At 33.3% G+C, this 21912-nt stretch overlaps 1 protein-coding gene across 4 annotated transcripts in view; it reads right to left on the reverse strand.

Annotated features, from left to right (window-relative positions):
- The window catches only part of SSBP2 (single stranded DNA binding protein 2), a 316425-nt gene that overhangs the window by 178707 nt on the left and 115806 nt on the right, over positions 1-21912 (reverse strand). For all 4 annotated transcript variants that reach the window (XM_017507723.2, XM_017507775.2, XM_017507742.2 and 1 more), the window contains exon 4: positions 12994-13078. In XM_017507723.2, coding sequence (XP_017363212.1) covers positions 12994-13078 — 85 coding nt within the window. The remainder of the gene's footprint in view (positions 1-12993; positions 13079-21912) is intronic.

The raw sequence follows: 21912 nt of genomic DNA on the forward strand, positions 1-21912 counted from the left end.
GGATAATTCTCTCTACAGAGGCAGAGCTTGTTTTTTCTGCTGAATGACAGGAGAGCTTGCAGAAGCAGAAGCAGAAATATTAGAAGAAAACCTAACTTTTCCCACTGATGAAAACTGTTAAGGTTGACTACTGTTTAATAGAATTTAAACGGGGGGAAAAAAGGTTGAGAACAGATTCAAAGAGTATCTGGGAAACAGATCCAAACAGGTTGGTCCCTGAGCAAAGGCACAAATCATTTTATTTTGGAAATGAGCATCACTCGGTTAAGAAAGAGAAATTCATCCAACTAGATGCACAATTTTGACTTCTAGGAAAAAGTCTAGAAGCTAGCTAAGAGTAACTGAAGGAAACTAGTATTAAAAGGCAGAAAAGTTCCCTAAGTAACACCTGCTATTAAAACCTCACAGGCACTGAAGAAAATAAACCCAAACATTCAGTAACACAAAAGCCAGTTTCTCTCAAAGGTAGAATTAATCTGAACGTCCCAGCAAGTGAACAAGCTGATGAAAACTAAGCAGTAAAAGGCAGCTGAATAGCTGAGAGAACCTCTGAGGTCATCTAGGAAGTGCCCTCCCATTCAGTGTGACCTCCCAGAGAGACCATTTAGAAAGTGAGAGGGCTCCAAGGACACCACAAGTTCTACCAGACCTCACAGTGCTGCCAGCTCAAGCCTATCTTGGTCTGAACTCAAAGATGTCTGAACTCTTAACTGGACAAGACAGAAATTAAGAAAGAATGTATTCTAAATCATTCTTACAATGATTTGGGAACTTACAATGCCCCATCCACTTGACTCTTCCCATAACTTCCCAAATAAATAAATAAATAAGAATGTGAATGTGGAGACAAAAACAGGTTACTTCCATTTATATTCCAAATGTAAAATCTTGTTGAGACTCCCAATCCTCCTCAGCCTTCCTAGTGTTACTGTTACCTCTTACATTTCTCTGTAGTTAATGAAGTTAGAATCCTACACATAAAGAAAGGTATAAGCCCTATGAGAAGAAAAACTGACAGTGGAAAGAAAAGACCAGTGGTTATATTCCTGGTCTGGAAAAGATAAGGGTATATAGGTAGGTAGCCTGTGATGAAATAGGTTCCACAGATTTAACTTACAGCAAGCTCCCAATTGCCTTTCACAAGGATATTCCAGGCTAGAGCAAAAAGCAAAAAGTCAGCCTCATGTATTATGGCTATGTGATAAGATTTCCATATGGAAAATATTCCCATAGTTTCTAACATACACACTGAATTACAATGTACTATTGTAAAAAAGATAGAAGTCATTTTGTGATAACTGAAGTCTCTATTTCCTTTATGTATTTGGGTTTTTGTCCATAATAAAAACTGTAATATGACCTCATTTCTAAAATATTTTATTTTCTCTTTTCATATCTATCTTAGGGATGGCAAAACTAGGATAATGATGAGAATGAGGGATGTGCTGAGGTGATAAGCAGGACGAGATCATAATCAAAGAAAAATAAGAAGTAATATTGAAAGAATCACAGAAGAGTGGTACAATGTTCCCACAGAATTGGGAGCACTTCATTTAGAAATAGTATGCCTGAAGAATATACATTCTTTCATTTATCCAGTCATTCTTTCACCAAATATTTATGGAGTGCCAATTAAGTACAAACCACTAGGCTATTAAATTGAACATGATGTATTTTTAGTCTTTAAATATGCTTACCTCCCTAAGGTATGAGAATTTTTACACTGTTCTTAACTGGTAATTCAATACATGCTTACTAAAACATAGCTACAGTGAAGAAAGGGCTAATATGTTGAGAGATTTCCATATTAATCTAAGTTTCCAAAGCTTCTGGAAGAAGCCATGGATCATTTAAGTCCATTTAATTTTTTTCCTAAATTTGAATCTAGTTGTCCCCCTTATACAATACTTCACTACTTTCTAAAATGAAATTTGCCCTATAAAAATCATTCAGGCATTGACATAGTTTGAGTCTCAAGTCTTGCTTCAACAACAACAAACAGCTTTTGAATATCTTAGGTATTCAAGATAGTATGTTCACACCAAACAACTTAGTTGCCCTGGGATGCAGAGTTCAAGTTGGAGGCATTCTGAAACAATGAACAGCTTTGGGAAATGTACTGGGTTATAGAACATAACAGTTACGCTATCTAAGTTGGTCTGCTTAGTGTGATAAGTCTTTACCTCTCACTGAGTTATATGTTCCCTGGTTTTCATGCCAGTCTCTTCCTTCCTATCACCCCTTAAATGTGAGCCTTTTTCACATCTTTCTATCCCCAGACCCCAATTCTTATTTTACCTTTACTCCTTCATTAATTTAACCCACTCTTACTGCTTAATCCACTTTCTCTATGTACTTCCTCCCTAATTTCAGATTTCTGCTAAGCATATCACAAATCCCATATCATCAGTCATATTAATTACAAATTATTTTTAATTTTGCTCTCTTCCTCAGTCCTTACCACTAGACAATCTCTTCTTAATTTTTATTCATTATTTTCTATTTTATTTGTCACCACTCTAATTCAGGGGCTGAATTTTCAGTGTATACCAACACTATTAGAATAGCCTCCTCAATGTCTTGGCCTTTAGTCCTTGCCTTTCTTCAGTCCTCATCATGCCCTCAAATTAATCATCCTAAAATATAATTTGCTATTTTTTGAATATGCTAAAAAATGACTATGGTAGATGGAGCAAAAGTTTTATCCAATGTAGTTGGAAAAGTACTAGATGAAAATTTGGAAAACCTGAGTTTTCGTGGTTAGACCACACTCAAGTTTTTAAACAATGATATGTCCTTAACTTCTCTAGATACCAGATTTCTATCTATTCAAATGACTAAAATAAGCAGTTTTTAAACTTTATAATTTAAAGTTTTGAACTATAATGGATTAAGATTTTTTTTTTTAAATTATTTTTCAAGGGTTTGCCAAGAACCCTTGAGAATTCTAGAATGGGGGGTAGGGGTTTGAGTCAGATGCAGAAATAGCTATTGCAATGCTTTTGGAACATGATGAAGACATTAATTAAGGTGCCCAGAGTGGGATTACAGAGGAAAATACATGTAAGAAATGTTCAGGCAATTATTTTGTAGTTTTGATAACTAGCTGGAGATAAAGGAAAGCAACAGAATAAAAAGAAGAGTCATTTACATCATGGGTAACTGAGTATATGGAGATTCAATTTAATTAGAAAGAGAAAATAGAAGGAATTGCGATAGGGGAGAACTTAAATGATTTGTTTAAAAAGAGAAGGAGTCCAAGAACCTCTATGATTGGGTGTTCTCTCATTCCTAGGCACCATCTATGGCCCTTCCACAATACTCCAGGGATTCAAGGACCTCAGCATGAAACCACTTTTCAGTGGTATAACTTCACAATCTCCTTGCAGTTTTAAAGTCTACCATCTGTTAGCTAAGCACTGATCCTGCGTTTGATTTTTCTACTCTAGTTAAACAGCTCAGCTTAGTGTTCCTTAAATATACCTTATATTTTCCCAACTTCATCCAGTTTCTCTGATACACCTTCACCAGCACTTCTCTTATCCAAATCCTAGTCATCATTCAAAAGCCAGTGCACATTTGCAGCATTTAAACCTTACAGTTTAGGGTTATTACCTGTATTACACTCACAGAAGTTAACTCTTGGTGTATACAGCTCATATACCTTTCCAAACAGATTATGAACCCCTAAAGGGAGAAATTTTTATAAATCTTTGTACCTACCATAGCTTCAATCCAAGTAATTTGCACACAAACAGGTTTTCAGAAAAAATGTTAATAAATAAATGACAGAAGTGACAGTGAAAGGAGGCAGACAAATGCCTAGGTAGATGGGGCACATCCCTGGTGAAACCCCACCTCCAAGCCAAACACAGGTTAAAGCCTGAAAGTCAAGCTAAAAATCAAATTCAGAGACTAGATTGAGAATCTTCTTCCCATTTGAGACATTTTCCTCTGCTTGATCCCCACCCTTTAACCATTTTATATATACCTACCCTTCCCTAATTGGTTTTTTACACTGTCATGCCCACCTTTGAGTCGTGTCTTTGTTTTAACCTTTTTGCATACTCACAAACCATTCAGCATGCATTCCCCTATTCTGAGCCCATAAAAGCCCTGGACTCAGCCACACTGGGAGAGAAACCACCTGATTCCAGATGGTCGACCACCCTTGCATACCCTCTCCACTGAGAACTATTTCACTGCTCAATAAAATTCTTCTCTGCTCTTCTCACCCTTCAATTGTTACTGCATCCTCATTCTTCTTGGATGCAGGACAAAAACCCAGGAACTGCCAAATGCAGGTACAAGCTATAACACAGTCAGGTGGGGCATGCCCAGCGAGCCACAGACTGAGCTGGTGTGCTGGCAGGCCAAGTTAGCGCACCACCTCCTGTGGCAGGCAGCATGGCCAAGCAAGGCCTGGGCAGGGGCATCACCAGCCAGAGGGCCCCAGCTTGAAAAGTGACTGAGAAAAATCCTATGTCAGAAGAATGATCCTAAATTATGTCTACCAAAATCACCTCCCTCAAGGATAATCCTCCCCACAGCATAGTTACATTTGTTAGTAGTTGTGCCCTTTTCTTCTTTAAAAAGATATTAACAAATACATACATTTTTAAAGTTAAGCTTGACTTTGATAAGAAAAACTTAAAATCCAACTTGAAAATATCTGTACCTTCTTTTTCAAGAGATTCTGAGACTTTCCTTCTAGAGAATTTAAAGCACCTAATCTTTGGGAACTGATAATATCTACTGTGGGTGGCTGCAAATAATTCCTTGTATTACAGGTATTGATCGACTTACAACCTATGCAACTTACGACCATTCGACTTTACGCCACAATTGCTAGCCACAACTGATCTGCGTCTGGCAGTGCAAACGTTGCCCAGCTGGGCGTACGACAGTGTGGACCAGCTTCCAACAGCACTACCGTCTCCGCGTGCATATAGCCTACTCAACTTATGACCAAATCATGTTATGACCGGTCTGTCGGAACCAATCGTGGTTGTAAGTCGAGCACAAGCTGTATAGAATTGTGATTTTAAACCCAAGAGATAATGGAAAGCATATGATTTACATGTAGAATAAAAGAAATTAATACTAAGAATAAATGCAACAAAATTTATCGATATTTCAAGGAGTCTGAAAACAGATAATGTATTCTTGTTAGTACAAAATAGAGTGTCACATCATTATAGCTCTATCCATTATTTCTGGCTAAGTAACTATTACTTATCTGAAAGTATATATTTCCATCACAGTACTTGAAATTGTGAGGCTTTTATTTAAAAAAGATATAAACCTCTAATCTCAGTTGCCAATCCCACCAAAAACAAGAAAACACAACAATTCAAAACTATAGTTTGGGGTATAAGTGAAAGATGAGATTTGCTAATGATTTTTTGTTCCTTTCCTTCATATTCAAGGGAAAAGAATAAAAATAAGAGATATATTCACTTTTCTAAGTTGCCTAAAATACAATCATTTTAAATGAAGGTGGATAAAAAGTAAAAACATGTGGCTATAAAAATATGACTCAACAAATCTAAGGAATTCAGTTACATTTTTACTTTTAAAAAAATCTTCAACTTATTTTCTGTGATTTCTACATCTCCGATAGTAAGTTATAAATTTTATGAATTTTACATCTCCAATTGTAAGTTAAAAATGCATGCTACTTTTGAAAGAATATCATGTTTTTTAAATTTTTTGATACTATTGGCAGCATCATCACAGGCAGTATAACATCAGCATAAAAATAGTAAGGAATAAAGATCTTTCCATAATCATCTTTTCACATTTACCAGAAAGTGGATTATGATTTTAAAATATTTAAGCAAGAGAAGGGGGCTTATGATGTTTGTTTAAAATATATACTTTAAAAATATAATTTTTACAATAAAAAGAATTTTAAATGAAGTCATCCTGTTCTGTTTCTCTTTTCCACATTACTTTCTTCATTTTTTTTATGAATTTAAGAAATCCATATCTATTTATGCTGTAAATTATGCTGTAAAAGACTTAAGTAGAATTCTCCTTCTACTGTAGTGCTTTACAGTTTCCTTGATCATATTTCTTTATTCATATTTCCTATCCAGTGACTAAAATAACATATTGCCTACAGGAAATCTCAGGATCAAAAGAAATAGGAAAATAGCATTTATCAACTATTATTTTATTTGTTTAACATCACAGTTATTGGCTGTATAGCACCCAGAAGCCACTCAGATGCAATCGCAGGCCAAAATGACAAACTAGGACTAGAGCCACACACAAGTCACAGGTAAAGTGGGTGAATGTACTTCTTCAGATCAACACAGTTTACACTAAAACAAAAGCAAAAAAAAACTTACCTTACGCTACAAAGAATATAAGGTAGTTTATAAGGTTTATATATGGCAAAATAAATTAAACTAGCTAATACAGGAAATGAAAACAAGTAACAAATAATATGGCTAAAATGAATAAGGCTAAAACAGAATCTTAACCTATATAGTGACTGATAAACATTAGTGTATACTTGCACATTTTTTATAATCCTAATGGATTTCAAATATAACTTTGTTTCTAGTCTATTAAAAACTTCAGTTTACACAGACTGTGTAGGAGTATTATGGCCCAGTGTGACACCGTTCATTTGAGCATACACTAAATGCCTACTATGTGCCAAAATCTAATATATTAAGCAGACATAACTTTTGATGTATGCTTAGATTCATATTCTTACATATCTATAAATTTCATCTGATTCAATAATATAAAACTATACTGTATCTCTATCTGTATTTTACTATTTGATAGTTCAAACCTCTTTTCTTGAGACAGAGGCTCGCATTGTCGCCCGGGCTGGAGCCCAGCGGTATGATTTCGACTCACTGAGACCTCCGCCTCCCCAGTTCAAGTAATTCTCCTGCCTCAGCCTCACAAGTAGCTGGAATTACAGGCGCCTACCACGAGGACCAGCTAATTTTTTCTATTTTTAGTAGAGACGGGGGTTTCACCATGTTGGCCAGACTGGTCTGAAATTCCTGACCTTGTGATCTGCCCACCTCTGCCTCCCAAAGTGCTGAGATTACCGACTTGAGCCACTGCACCCAGCACAAACTTCTTGAGAAAAGATTTCTTGCCAGAGGGTAGGCCCATGAAGATAGAAATTGAATCTATCTTGTTCATTGCTATATTCTTCAGCGCCATGCCTCTCAAGATACAAAGGCACTGCTATCTGCTTTGATTGACTTGTTATGTCTTTACAAGTTTCTGCCTTAACTAAATTTGTATTGAAACACAAAGTCAATAAAAGTAGTATTAAATTACCTTCTTGCAACTACATATCCAGTTACATTAAAATTAAAAATAATAAACATGGATTTTTCTTTTTTAATTTTATATTTGAATGTATATTTAAATATCTTATGCTAGGCATCATACTAGATACAGGAGTTTAAAAAGATAAATAAGAAAAAGTTATTCTCTGAGGGAGTTCACAAATTATTAGAGAAAACATCCCATTACAAAAATCTAACATAAAGGACATTAAGAACATATTGAGAAGACATCTAATATGCAGGGATGATGACATAAGGTATATGCAGAAGATGTTACAAGATAATAACAAAGGGAGCATTAACTCCCTGGGATAGTTTCTACAGACATAGGTTCCTAAAATAATGCATAATTATCTGCAAAAATCTGAGGTGTTCAAGAAAACATTTATTATCTATTATTGTATTGACATGTGTTTATATATCACTTTTTACTACAAATTGGTAACACTATCCTTTGTAGATCTTACAAAGATTCTTTTAGGCAAGAATACAAAAATTAAGTCACTTTTGTCATCAATTATGACTCAAGCCTATCAATTTACCTGAACATTTGAAAGATTTGAAACATTTTCAGTTTCCTAACTAAAGAACTACTATATTCTGTTAATATTTATTGAACTTCTATTATTTGATAGATCCTGAGAAAGAAAAATCGAATTCTCTGCTCTCAAACAACTCATTTTAATAACTTGATTTCATTACTATCACACTAAAGCAATTAAAATTTTGGCCCTATCTTTGCTTTAGGACAATTAAGGAATCTTTCACTCATACTAAGAAACTAAAATTATAATCACTGTATTTCATTTTCATTAAAAGTTTAGTAGTATATGTTGATACTTTTCTGAAGTATTTTGGAAATAAATGAAATAAGAAATAAATTGTTAAACAATTTTATGTTAAGCTGTAGCAGAAAAAACATCTAGTAAACATTAATTACAGATAAAAACATTGCTTATGATTTCAAAGTAAAATAAAACATACTAATAGAGAGAAAATAAAATCTAATGCAATAAACTTTCAAGTTAGTAGGTATTATTTTTAATCACTTGATATAATGGTTTCATTTTTAATAACAATATATAATAATAATTTTATAGCTTAGAGTAAACTGGTTTTAATTCAGGATAAAAATAACAGGGCCATGCTAGATCTTTCCTCGATATGTGGCAATATAATTTAATTGTTCTACCGCAAAACCTAGATTTGTTTGGAGATCATTACTAAATTTTCTGCCACCAGTTCTTAAATATGAATCACAGCAATGCCTGAAACTGCATTAGAAACTATTGTACCTATTATTTTTCTAAAGTTAATTATCTTAAATATGTTTTAAGAATCTTATTTTAAAATTAAAAAACAAATATAGAAAGATACATAAAGTAAATTTATGGCATTACAAAATATTATAAAGCAAGCACACTTGTAACTATCACCCTGGTCAAGGAAAACAGAACTCTGCCACCCATCTCTGAAGCACCTTCCATAAGGCCGTCCCAATTACTTGTAATCACTTCCTTGTACACTGTCTAGCGTTGTCATTCAAAAGCACATCCCTACACACTACTAACTGTTAATACATTTCTAAATGTATTTTTCTTTTATATTAAGCATTGTAACACATATGCTAAATAAGTTCCTATATTTTCAAATATGAATTAAAGAAGATCAAGGTTTTATTCATTTAAATGCTTCTCTTTTTTCCACCCTTTTCTCTTAAAACAGTGTGATTTTTCAAGACAAAAGATATTAACACTACATCCAAAACTATTTGGCAAATAAAATAATAAAGTGACAAAAATCTATATTCTAATAGGCAATGATCAAAAAACAAAACAAAAAATTTAAAAACCAAAAGCCAAAACGTATTTCTAAAATAATAATTACAAAAAAAGGTTATTAAAAATTACAAAATGAAGGACGAGTTTTTGTGAGGATGTGGAGAAAAGGGAACACTTGTAAACTATTGGTAGGAATGTAAACTGGTGCAACCTCTATGGGAAACATTATAGAGGTTCCTCAAAAAATTAAAAATAGTTTTACCATTTGCTCTATCAATCTCCCTTCTGAGTATAGTGTATATTTAAAGAAACTGAATCTCCAAGAAATACTTGCATTCTCATGTTCACTGCAACATTATTCATAATAGCCAATATATGGAATCTACCTATGTGTCCATCAACCGATAACTGAATAAAGAAAATGTGGTATATACCCACAATGGAATGTACTCAGCCTTAGAAAACAAAGGAAATCCTGCCATTTGTGACAACATGGATGAACCTGGAGGATATGCTAAGTGAAAAAAACCAGTTATAGAAAGACCAATACTTCATGATTTCACTTACATGTGGATTCCAAAATAGTCCAATTCATGAAGCAGAAAGTAGAATTGTGGTTGACACAGAATAAGGGGAGGTAAAAAATGGCGTGGTGTTGGTAGAGGGTACAAAGATCTAGTCTTACAAGATAAATAAATTCTGGAGATCTATTGTACAACATAGGGCATATGATTAACAATACTGTACTGTATACTTAAAAATTTCTTAAGAGGGTATATCTCACGTTATGTAGTCTTACCGCAAAAGGGAAAAAATAAAGCAAAAAGGGGAGAAGAACTTTTGGAGGTGACAGATCAGCTTATGGCATTGGTTGTGATGATGGTTTCATGAGTGCATACTAATCTTCAAACACATCAAGTTTATACATTACATATGTACAGCTTTTTGTATGTCAATCATACCTCAGTAATGTGGTTAAAAATAAATTTTAGAATGGCTCAAAATTACAACTATTCAGTTTATGGATGTCTCTCAATATGTGCACATACAAAAAACAACAGATGTCTTTCATAAGAAATGCTAAATGCCTGTGCATGTAACATGGTAAATTTAAATTTTATTTCATCAAGTTTTTTTATTTTCCAATCTCAGAAGAGCAATTAGAACTCACTGAAAGGTGAAATTTAATCTGTTTTAAAGTAACTTTCCTGAATATGAAATAATTAATAATTGCAGATATTTGGAAAATACAGTAATATATACAGACAAAAGTAAAAATCATACATTATTCCACTATCAAAAAATAGTCATTTTAACATTTTCGCCTATTTTAAATTAACAGAATTATTCATTATTTATCTCATTATGCCTCCAGTATTTCTTTTAAAAAGTAGCTTATCTGTCATTATTCACTCAATCTTATAGATAAGTAACTATAAAATAAGACTAATTTTAAACATTTATACACGCATGTGAGCATTTTTAACACTAAAAACGCAGCCATTGAAGAAAGTATTTTTCAGAATGCTTCCTTGAGAACTACCTTAAAATTCAGTAGGTAAACATATTAATTACCATTATAGAATTATGTAATAAACTCAAATTCAGGAATATAACAGTCCAGAATTTTACATTTTCTTTCCCAAGTCTTTCAAACTACTGTATTTACATGTTAGAAATAAATTTGTCAATCATTTTCAGAAATTATCTACCATTAAGAATTTAGAAAATCCTATTCATTTAAAAAAAGATGTCTTCATAAAAGAAATTAAAGTATTTTTAAAAATCCAACTGTAATATAAAATCATGTAGGTCAAAATCCATCTTTCACCAATCTCCAATTAGAAAACAAATCAGAGATGTATTACCATGAAAGTAAATTGGCTTTAAGATGTAATAAAAATGCCATATGAGAATAAATCAAGTCTCTTAAAACTAATATTTAAGTTAAAATTAAACCTCTGATACAATGTACTAATATTCATAAAGAATTATAAAATTCAAATACTGATTTTTTTCTAAACTCTATTTTCTAAGAACCAAATTACATGGTAAGGGGTTTTTCTTCCTTTAAAATCTATTCTAATTTTGCTCCTACCTCTAGCTAGTCCTCATTTCCAAAACCTATTTAAGTGTATTTCTAAAGCTATAAGTGTGAATACTTGGAAATTTTCGAAGTGTCTTATGAATGCAAGATGATGATGATGAAAGTGATTATGACAACAATGATGATGATTTATCTAATGCTTTTAGAAAGAGCTGATAAATTAGTTCAGTTTTTCTCTTAAGATCTCCATGTTGAATAGCAAGGTACATCTTTCTACAGAATGTAATTTTCATCAAGTATTTATATGATTAATTTCTTAAAATGTAGGCTATCAAATATTATATCTTCTTTAAGAGTAGAACACTGGCAACCTCTAATGCCATCTAGTTGTCAAAATTAGTGGAGACAACATCTCCCATGACCAACAGGCCAAATAGAGGCAGGCATCTCTCAGTGTAAGGAATAGATGAGATGGGGTACCCCAACTCTATCTGATTCCTCATATTCTTCATAGGTGGATCTCTGCTTTACTTTCTACTGTCAACTGAGGGTAAAAAAGGAAAATTGGTTTGTTTAGATAAATCCTATGACCTGGGCCCCGCCTTATCTGTTTTTTCTCGACTTCTTATTTGCAGTAGTATCCCTTTCACTCACCTTGTTCCCAACAGCTATTGTTCAGTGCATATCAAGCTTTCTGTGTACAATCAATGTCAGATGAGGTAATCATAAGCACTCTCACTTAAGTAAGATGAGTACACATTTAAAGAACTGCACAGTCCCTGCCAGGTAGCCAACCCTTACGTCTGCATGCTCTTCCTCATACTATTTTGGAGGGTATAATTCTTCTGGACATTTCTACTCTTCAGTCTAAGGCTGAATTATTTTTCTTGGAAGAACAAGGTCTTTTTTCCCTTTTGAGTGCTGGTTCTAGTTTTTAAGGCTTTTTAAACAGAACGATGCTAGCCTCTACATACTTGACAAATATCCCTATGGCTAAGTTTTAGGTTATCGGATATTTCCTCAGGCTCCAGCCCCAATTCACTTCCTCCCAACCAGGAAAACTGGATTTCCTCCATCTTAAACTCAGTCTGTCCCTCTTTTATGGTTAATTCTGCGAACACGTTTTCCCAGCCCCTTCATAATACCATTTCCTCATTCTTATCTTCACTGTTTTTCTTTTTTTTCACAGTTCTACTTCCTGATACTATCAGCTCTCTAAAATCAGATTTGCAGTCCTTCTAAAAAAAAAAAAAAAATGCTCAAGCCAAGGACACTCCACTGCTGTTCCTTAAGATTTAAAAAGTTTATGTTTTCATTTTTGCACAGAATCTTCTACTCTCTTGTCTGGTATTTCCTTGAATCTACAATATTTGGGGAAGTGAATTCAGTAGCGAAGATATTTAGCCTTATGATATACAACCAAAAGTTACAAAAGGAGAAGAACAGAATATTTTTATACTTAATCAAAAGTCTTTTGTGCAAGGGAGAAATTGATCATTTATAGAAATCTTATGATTAGTGTTTTTGTAGAATAAAGAATTACTATATATTTAATTTTCATAAAATCTGAAATTTCACAAATCAGACCTGCTTAAAGATAAGAAATTTCTTTAATAGCTTAGCATTAGGCCTATGCTTTATCCTAAGCTTCAACAAGACTCAAACGCCCCTTTCTATTTCACATTTAAAGTTATGAGCCTACTTTTCAAGAAAAAGAAAAGACCAACCAATCTCTTAAGTACCAAAACAAAAGAATGGACGAGCCAAGGTATTTTTAAGAGCAGTGGTTAAGAAGAAAACTGACAATGTAACTTTGTAAAATTATATGTTAACTTACATAATCATGGAAGGCTTTTGCTTCACTTGAGTGTTCACATGTTTCACGTCTCTCTGGAGCTGCACAGTAGAGATCCCAAAATACACTAAAAAAGTAATTATGGTAACATTAAGAAAATAATGTAACACCAATATGAGAAATCACAATTCCAAAAGTAGAAAATATATTTTTCCTTACACAAAATGTTTCGTCTTCAGAACAGATATTTATTTGAAAGACTTAAATGCAGGCAAGGCTCTTCATGCAATAATAGTGCTACCATCTAGCCATCTTTCAGAAATGCTAAATAAGACTTTTCTAAAAAATAAAATAATTTTATAGCAATAATTTAAAAACTGTCATTCATATAACTGGCTGTTTACATGATATAAAACACTTGATTGGAGTAGCTATATTTTTCACAATTTTCTCATGAAGAATATAAACAGTAAATAATATCCTAATTTAATAATTAAGGAATAAAGTGGTACATTGATTTTTCGAAGATAATTTTGTTGTCCAACTCATAAGCCAATACCCTGACCATTAAATTACATTGTTTAAACAAACATATTTTCTTAAAAATGCTATTTTCCCCTGCAATTACTAAAATGGTTTAGTAACTTTGAAAATCCATCCTAACACTTCTTTTATTCTCCTATTCAAGAACAGTGGGGAGTGAAGCAGACTGTGGGGACAAAAAATTATGCTCCTTGCAAAACATATGGCTCTGGTCATCCTTCCATCTACTAAATTAACAATGAGCACAAGCAAGGGTTCAAAAATCAGGAGAGCAAATGTTTTAAAATGTTGGCTATAAATAAAGGCAGGTATAATGATCAACATAATTTTTTTTTTTATTCCACATTTCCCACTCTATAAAAGTGGAAGGTAGATTGAGAAAGGAAGTTAACAGCACAGGCAATGGAGTAGGACATATCTGAGACAGAGCCAGACCCGCTGATTACCAGCTTTGACAGCCCTTGAACAACTTTCTTAAACTGATCAGAAATACAATTTCTTCCTCTATAAAATGGGGTTGTTGAGAAGATAATATTATACCATATATGCACAGTGTCTGGCATATACAAGCATATTATTAATAATATCATCAGCACTATAATTAGCTTGCATGATAGCTTAAAATGCATATATATATTTTAAGGCAGGTCACTGTAGTGACAGTACACATGATGAGAATACAACAAAACTTGGTAAATTGAAGTCAGACTTTTTGTTTCGACCTTCATTTAGTCTAGATCTCTCTCTTCTCAGCTAGGAGAAGACATCCTGTAGGCCTTACAACACAAAGTTAAGTTCATAATTAATTCAGTAAAATAAGATTACCCTCAGCGATTAAAAATGTGAAAAACTGAGTATCGACATTATTTCCTGTTCAGTTTCTACAATAAGCAGTAAATACAGAGAAACAAATAAAAACAAAAATAATTTATGTAAATTTCAATATTTTTAGGAGAGTGAAAGTTTTAACAGAAATCCTTACAACCTTACTGGGAATAAGACCCATAGATAAACAAAGATACAGCTAAAAGTTTTTCACTTGGATCAGCTTTCTTGTGTATTACAGTGTAGTGCAATCATGTTCTTAAGGAACTTCAGAGATCTTTAAACCAAAATTTTGTAATGTAGTCTTTAAACTGTATTTAATCAAAGAATATTATATGCAGTATTATACGGCAAACAATATAACATCTCTTCTTCTTCTTTCCTAATTTCCCTAATTTCCACTCAAGCAACAGAAGACCTCTCTTGAAAATTATTCCAATTACATTACTTTTATAATTCCATTGTAGTACTTTTAAAAGATTATCTCCCACAATGGACTAGGGGAAAATAATTTATTAATTTATTGTTGGAGTATGCCCTAAGAGTTATTAAATAAACATTCAAAGTAATTATTTCTAAACATGTAGTTAAATATTTATTCTGATAATATTAACATTGTTCTGCTTCTATTTTTATGTTTGCCTTTATGGATTTAGTGGGAGGTCAACCGTTTGTAACATCAAGCTTAGAGATTATAAAACAAGTGACTAACAGAGGATAATATTATAGGTGATGTTTCTGAGAATCCTGTATTGCTTACACATGATCTTGCTTAACATAGGCAAAGAAATAGATCCTTTAAAAACATGTCTCAGTACAGTAAGCCTTACTCTAGCACAGTAAGCCTTGTGCTAGACAGTTAAAATACATATTTTAGCATCAGGAAAAGTGTGTATTCTTTTCCATACATTCACAATGTCTATTCTATCATTTTAAAGATCAGTAAATATTCAACTTTTTAAAAGCCCTATTCATCAGGAGTGTTTCATAATTAAGTCTATAATAATCTAAGATGTTATAAAATTTAAACAATAAAATTAATTAAAAATTACATACAAATTTAGATTTAGTGCTATGATATTCGAATTTTAACACACGCTCCATCTATTTTATTAAGCATCTGTATGTTTTCCCTTCTAAGAATCACAGGTAGGAAAGACATTTCCAAATTTTATCATTTTTAGAAAGTTCAATTGTATTTTGCCTAGTAATACAAGAGTAAGTATCCCTTATCTGAAATTCTTGGGACCAGAAGTGCTTCAGATGTAAAAATTTTTTTGGATTTTGAAATATTTTCATTATTCTTATACTTAGTAGTTGAACATCCCAAATCTGAAAATCCACATTCCAAAAGGCTCTAATAAGCATTTCCTTTGAGTTTCATGTTAGCACTCAACAGTTTTAGATTTTGGATCTCAGATTTTCAGATTTTTCAACCTATATTGTGACTGCTATAATAGCATCCTAATATTTGAGAACAATTGGCCATATAATAACATCAACGACAAAGGCTGCAGTAAGACCAAAATACATGATTTTAGTCCACATTCTGCAATTAATCCATGTTTAGTTTTGTGAGCTAGTAGACAAATCATGTAACTATAATGTTATAGCTTTATTTAGAAAATAGTGAAGTTAAAACCAGAATATTTCTATGAATGCTTCATGAATAAAAAATTTAAAAACTGTTTTCTTCTAGTAATATTTCAAATATGCATTAAATACCTGGTCTATATAATAAGCTGCCATACATTGCCCAAGAAAATAAAAAGAAAAGTAATCCAAGGCATATATGTGACTGTTGATCCAAAACTAGTGATGAATTCAAAATTGCTCACTTGCCAAAAATCGCTCACTTCACCTAGATGCAGAAATTATACAGCATATATAAAAATTTTACTAATATTTTTATCAAATGCTTTTAGCTGATATTATGATGATGTGATAATTAGCATATAAAAATGTAGACTTTATCTCCTAGAGGAAGAAGTAGGCTTTTTAGTAGGTAAGGTTCATAGCAATACTTGATTTGTACTTAGGTGGAGGGATTTTACTGATATACTTTAATAAGCTATTCTAATGACCCACTGTATTTGTTCCTTGATCTCCAAGAGGGCCAAGGGCAGAAAATTCTGAACCTCCAATGGTGCAGACTTCATCCCTCTACAACCTGAGATGCTGGTGGCTAAGGAGCTTCTCAGTTCCTCTAATCTTACAACTATTAAACGTGAAAGCAAATATTATCCTTGAAATGTAATGGGTTCATCATCATAAATAATACTTTAGAGTTTTATACAGTCTCTTTATTCCTAAGCAGAAGGAAGTGAAAAATTTATATTTTACAAATGAAGACAGAGACTAAACACAGAGAAGCAAAACTTATAAAGTATTGAAATCTTTGATCTTACATCATTTATTATTATTAAAATCTTCTCCTTATAAATCAAGAGAAAATGTGGTATTCCCAAGTTGAAGATTCTCAACCAAACACTGTATCTCCTTCTATTCCTGAGGATGTGAGTTGAAATGACTTAGGTAGTTTGTTAATATCTCAAGGGAACCCAGAAAGCCAAATGGTTGTCGGAGAAGTCTACAAGTGTGAATAAACATACCAGATGTGCCCCAGAAGATGGAATGCTAACATAATTATACAACTTAAGCCACTAGCCAGATCTAACACTACCTGAAAACGAAAAATTTTTTAAAGACTTAACAAAACAATAAAACCCTATGGAAAACAATTTTTCTGAGAAACAAGCCAGGCTGTTATAAGTTCAAGTCTTAATAACTAAGGAAGTCATCTGTCTTTGGCCCAAAAATGTATCAATGAATGTTACTGACAATCCTTATTAAAGAAAGCTATCCATTCATAAGACGAAAACCAATTTCTCATGAAATGTGTATGTATATTTCTTCATCTTAGAACTTTCTCATATGTATAACTTATACTAATATTATTCCCTGGCATTACTGAATACTTTTAAAAATGCAAGCATTAAATTTTGCTTCACTTTCATAAAATTTTCACAATACCCCTGGATTAGAAATAAATTTCTATTTTAAAAATATTTACAAAGATAGTTACCACCATTGAGTAGGTATTAAATTCAAGCATCATATATGAAGTATCATATATTCAGCATCTAATCCTTCTAATTATTATCCCCACTTTGTAGATGAAGGAACTGAAGCTTAGGTTAAATTAGATTAAATAATTTCCTTAAAGTCACACAGTTAGTGGCAAAACTGTGCTTGAGCTTTTAAATTATTACATTATTTTGCTTCTAATTTGTGTATGGTTTTAAGAGTTCATATTTCAAGACTCCTTATTCTGATTATGGGCAGGTTTCTACAGCTCCAGCACTCAGAGCAGCATCAGCTCTTATAAGAGCAGGATGGATACCTGTCCCAGATAAGACAGCAGGCACATTGTTAGCCTACCTTTGACCCCCATGCACCAACTCATTTCCTGAATATCCTATGGCAACCACCCCCTCACCCTACATGCAGCTGTCAGGGATCCGTGGATGCCTCAATATAGACATGATTCAGAAAAGAAAACTTTTGAGTCCCATTTATATACACTGCCTGGAATGAGCCACTCACAATGCTCAAATGGGAAATGTAATTAATGACTTATTAATAGTGGGACACTGAATTCAGCTCTGTGATTAAGAAATATCTGTTACTGAGATGAACACTGTTATAATTCAGGAACTTGAATTCTAACTCTAAATTTGACCTTGGGCAAATAGTTTGATTTATGTAAAATGAGAAAATAACTGTGTTATGTATTTTACAGTGTTTTATACAGAGACAAAGAGATGACCTACGCAGAAGTAATTTTAAAAGAAACTTAAAGGTACTAAAAATATTACAGAAAAAGCCTCATATAGCTAGTATAGCCAGATAAAAAGTTTTCTAATTAACTTCAGTAACACTTGCCTCACATTTCTTTCGAGTCCTTCGCATTTAATGAAGATTCCCTCAGTTTTTTACAATGCTCCCTCCCCACCAAATTTTCCTCTGTATTCCATGTTCCTTTCCTCTTCTCTCACGTTAAATTTTAGTTTTGTTTTCTATGGCCTATGTTCTTTGCTTTCTCTCTTGCTAACACTTTTCCTCCCTTCCCACTCTGATCAGCCTCCTCCTTCTAGTCCCGTTGTCACCTACACTATCTTATATGATTAGTTTAACTCAATTCAAATAGTTATTATACCTTGCCTGTTATAGGCAAGACATATCAGATGAGTAAAAACCAGTAAGCCAATTATAAATATTATACCATTCTAATGAGCTAACGCCATTGCTCTTGTCTTCCTGTGGGTATTTGTTTATTCTTAGCTATACCTGATATTATTCATTAGATTCCAAAATAATTAGAGTGCTAACATGCTGCAAGATTTGACTTTCCACTGCCAGGTGAAAGAAACAGAATTTTTAGGATAATGTTACTTTTTAATTTATTTTCTCTACAATGTTTATATATTTGATTTCAGGATATAAATACAGGGACCAAAGTTACTTTAAAAGGTGCTTTATATTTTCATTTTATTAAATAAAAATGAGGTATAGGCTGGGTGCAGTGGTTCATGCCTGTAATCCCAGCACTTTGGCAGGCAGAGGCAGAGGTGGGTAGATCTTGAGTGCAGGAGTTTGAGACCAGCCTGGGCAACAATGGCAAAACCCCATCTCTACAAAAAAATACAACAAATTAGCTGAATGTGGTGGTATGTTCCTGTAGTCCCAGATACTCAGGAGGCTGAGGTGGGAGGTTCACTTAAGCCCAGGAGATGGAGGCTACAGTGAGCTGTGATTGTGCCACTACACTCCAGCCTGGGTGACCCTGTCTTATCTCAAAAAAAAAAAAAAAAAAAAAAAGGCGTATTTCTCTATTCTCAAGCTGCTAATAAAGACATGCCTGAGACCGGGTAATTTATAAAGGAATGAGGTTTAATTACTCAGTTCAGCATGGCTGGGGAGGCCTCAGGAAACTTACAATCATGGTGGCTTCATATGTCAGTAGCAAGGGGAAGAAAAAGAGCTGAGCGAAGGGGTAAACCCCTTATAAAATCACCAGATATCGTGAGAATTTACTATCTTGAGAACAGCATGGGGGAACTGCCCCCAAGATTTAATTACCTCCCACCAAGTCCTGCCCACCACACATGGGGATTATGGGAACTACAATTCAAGATGAGATTTGAGTGGGGACACAGTCAAACCATATCAAGAGATATGAGTTATAAAAGGCATCACATCAAGAGTTATAGTTTCTACAATTAAAATTTTAGAAAGTTTTAAAAAGCATATATTTTAAAATTGCACAAGTAAAAAAACACACTAACATCAGAAGAAAGAAGTTTATTGGCATTTTTATTTCTGGAACTAATGGAAGAGTTGGGAATGTTTAATAAAAAGTACAAATAAGAAGTAAGTTTTCAAAGGGGATTTTATTCAGGTAAATGTATTATTATAAACTGGGGCACTGAACATGGGGTAAATAAACTAAAAAGGAAAAAAGAAGTGATTAGGGAATTCACATTAGAAACAAGGGAAAAAAGCTCCAGAAAGTAAATCACATAAATTTATCTAACCTATATTAAAGGTAGAAATTTTGCCCCTTCCACTCTGAGGCCTTTGCCTCTCATCTCGCCAGTACTTTATTCTGCTTATTTTGCATATGTGATATATATATATATATATATATCTCTTTTTCATACATCTTCAAACACTCCCACTCTTCACCAACTTTTCACCCAAGTCTACGAGTCTCTGCTTCTTTTCTCAACCCTCTTAATCCATCTTGTTTTTTTGTTTTTGTTTTTGTTTTTTTGAGATGGGGTCTCATTCTGTGGCCCAGACTGGTGCACACTGGTGCAATCTCGGCTCACTGTATCCTCCGCCTCCCAGGTTCAAGCAATTCTCCCACCACAGCCTCCCAAGTAGCTGCGACTACAGGTGTGTGCCACCACACCCAGCTAATTTTTGCATTTTTAATCCATCTTTAATCCAACTTTTTGTTGATGCCAAGTGAGTGTCTAAAGGCCCAAATCTGATCATGTCAGGCACTTTGTTTAAAATCTTTGGGCTATAGTCCCAAATCCTTAACGTATGCAGGACTTCATAATCTGTCCCCTGCTTTTGTCTCTAGCTTTATATTCTATCATTTCTTAATACTGGACCTATGGAACAACTGGTCCAAATCAAACTACCTGTCATTACTTGAGTTCATGATAATCCCTTTTGAGATTTCACACTATTCCTCGCCCCAATTACCCTTCTCTAACTCAACTTTCAGCTCAGCTCAGATTCACTTTCTCTGTGATGCCTTTTCTAACTCCCCCAAGCTGAAGTGAGTATTGCTCCTGTGATGCTATTATAACCAGTACATATTTATTTTTTAAATTTATTTCCAGCTTTATAGAGGTATAATTGACAAATAAAAACTATATATTTAATGTATACAATGTAAAGTTTTGATATACATATACTTTGTATTAGCTTGAAAATCAAGCTAACTCACATATTCATCACCTCACAGTTACTGTGTGTGTATGTGTGTGTGTGTGTGTGTGTGTGTGTTTGTTAAGAACACTTAAGATATACTCTATTTGCAAATATCAAGTCTATAATACATTATTATTAAACCAGTACATATTTCTGCTTTAATACTTTTAAACTGTTTATATTTCCTACTACTTGTTTCCTTGAGGGCAACACGGTTTTGTGCTCTGTAAATATTTGGTGAAAAGGCTTAAACAACAGAATAATTCTAATTTAAAATATTCTACAAAAAAATGGAAATGAGAAGAAGTCATAAAATTAGCAACTGGTCCATCCAACAGGGACTCTTAGGTTAAGCAAATGAGCAAGCACTAAGTTCTTGAAGAATACATGTTATCCTAATCATCTGGACCTCAACTGCAGCAACAGCTTTCCTGGTCAACATAAAAAGGCAACGGTTATTACAGTCCTGAATCCTTAACCTAGAGCACAAATTATGAAGTCCAGTTCTAAAGAGTTAAGGATATGAAGGTCAGGCATCTGCTGGATTTAAAGCCCATGCTAATGGCTACCTAAACACAATAATCAGGGAAGCTTAAGATCTGGGCATTTTTCTGAAAGATGAGATCCATAGCTATTATCAGTTCTCAAAGGACCCCATGGCTTAATCAAAACTATTAAGAATCATTGATATATATAGATGAAGGAGGCACCTCAAAGAATATGTCAGTAGCTTTAGGGGAAAAATATAAAACATTTGAAAAAAAAACTATACCTATATATTTTGCATGTACTAGATTTAAATTGAATAAATATAATTTAAAAATATTTATGTGCCCATTACTTATTTATTTGATATCTCTGGCCAAGTACAAATTAAGTTACTTAAAATACCAACACCATGGAAGAAGGGATCCCCTGAATCTAAGAGCCACAGAAAAAGGAAAAAAAAAAGCCACATTTAAAAGCTGCACCATCTGATAGCTGAGGTTAAAAAAAAAAAAAAAAAAAAAAAAAAAAAAAAAAAAAAAAAAAAAAGAAAAAAAAAAAGAAAAAAAAAAAAAAAAAGGCGTATTTCTCTATTCT

The sequence above is a fragment of the Cebus imitator genome, unplaced genomic scaffold (genome assembly GCF_001604975.1).
Source record: "Cebus imitator isolate Cc_AM_T3 unplaced genomic scaffold, Cebus_imitator-1.0 Scaffold16, whole genome shotgun sequence".
NCBI classification, from domain to species: domain Eukaryota; kingdom Metazoa; phylum Chordata; class Mammalia; order Primates; family Cebidae; genus Cebus; species Cebus imitator.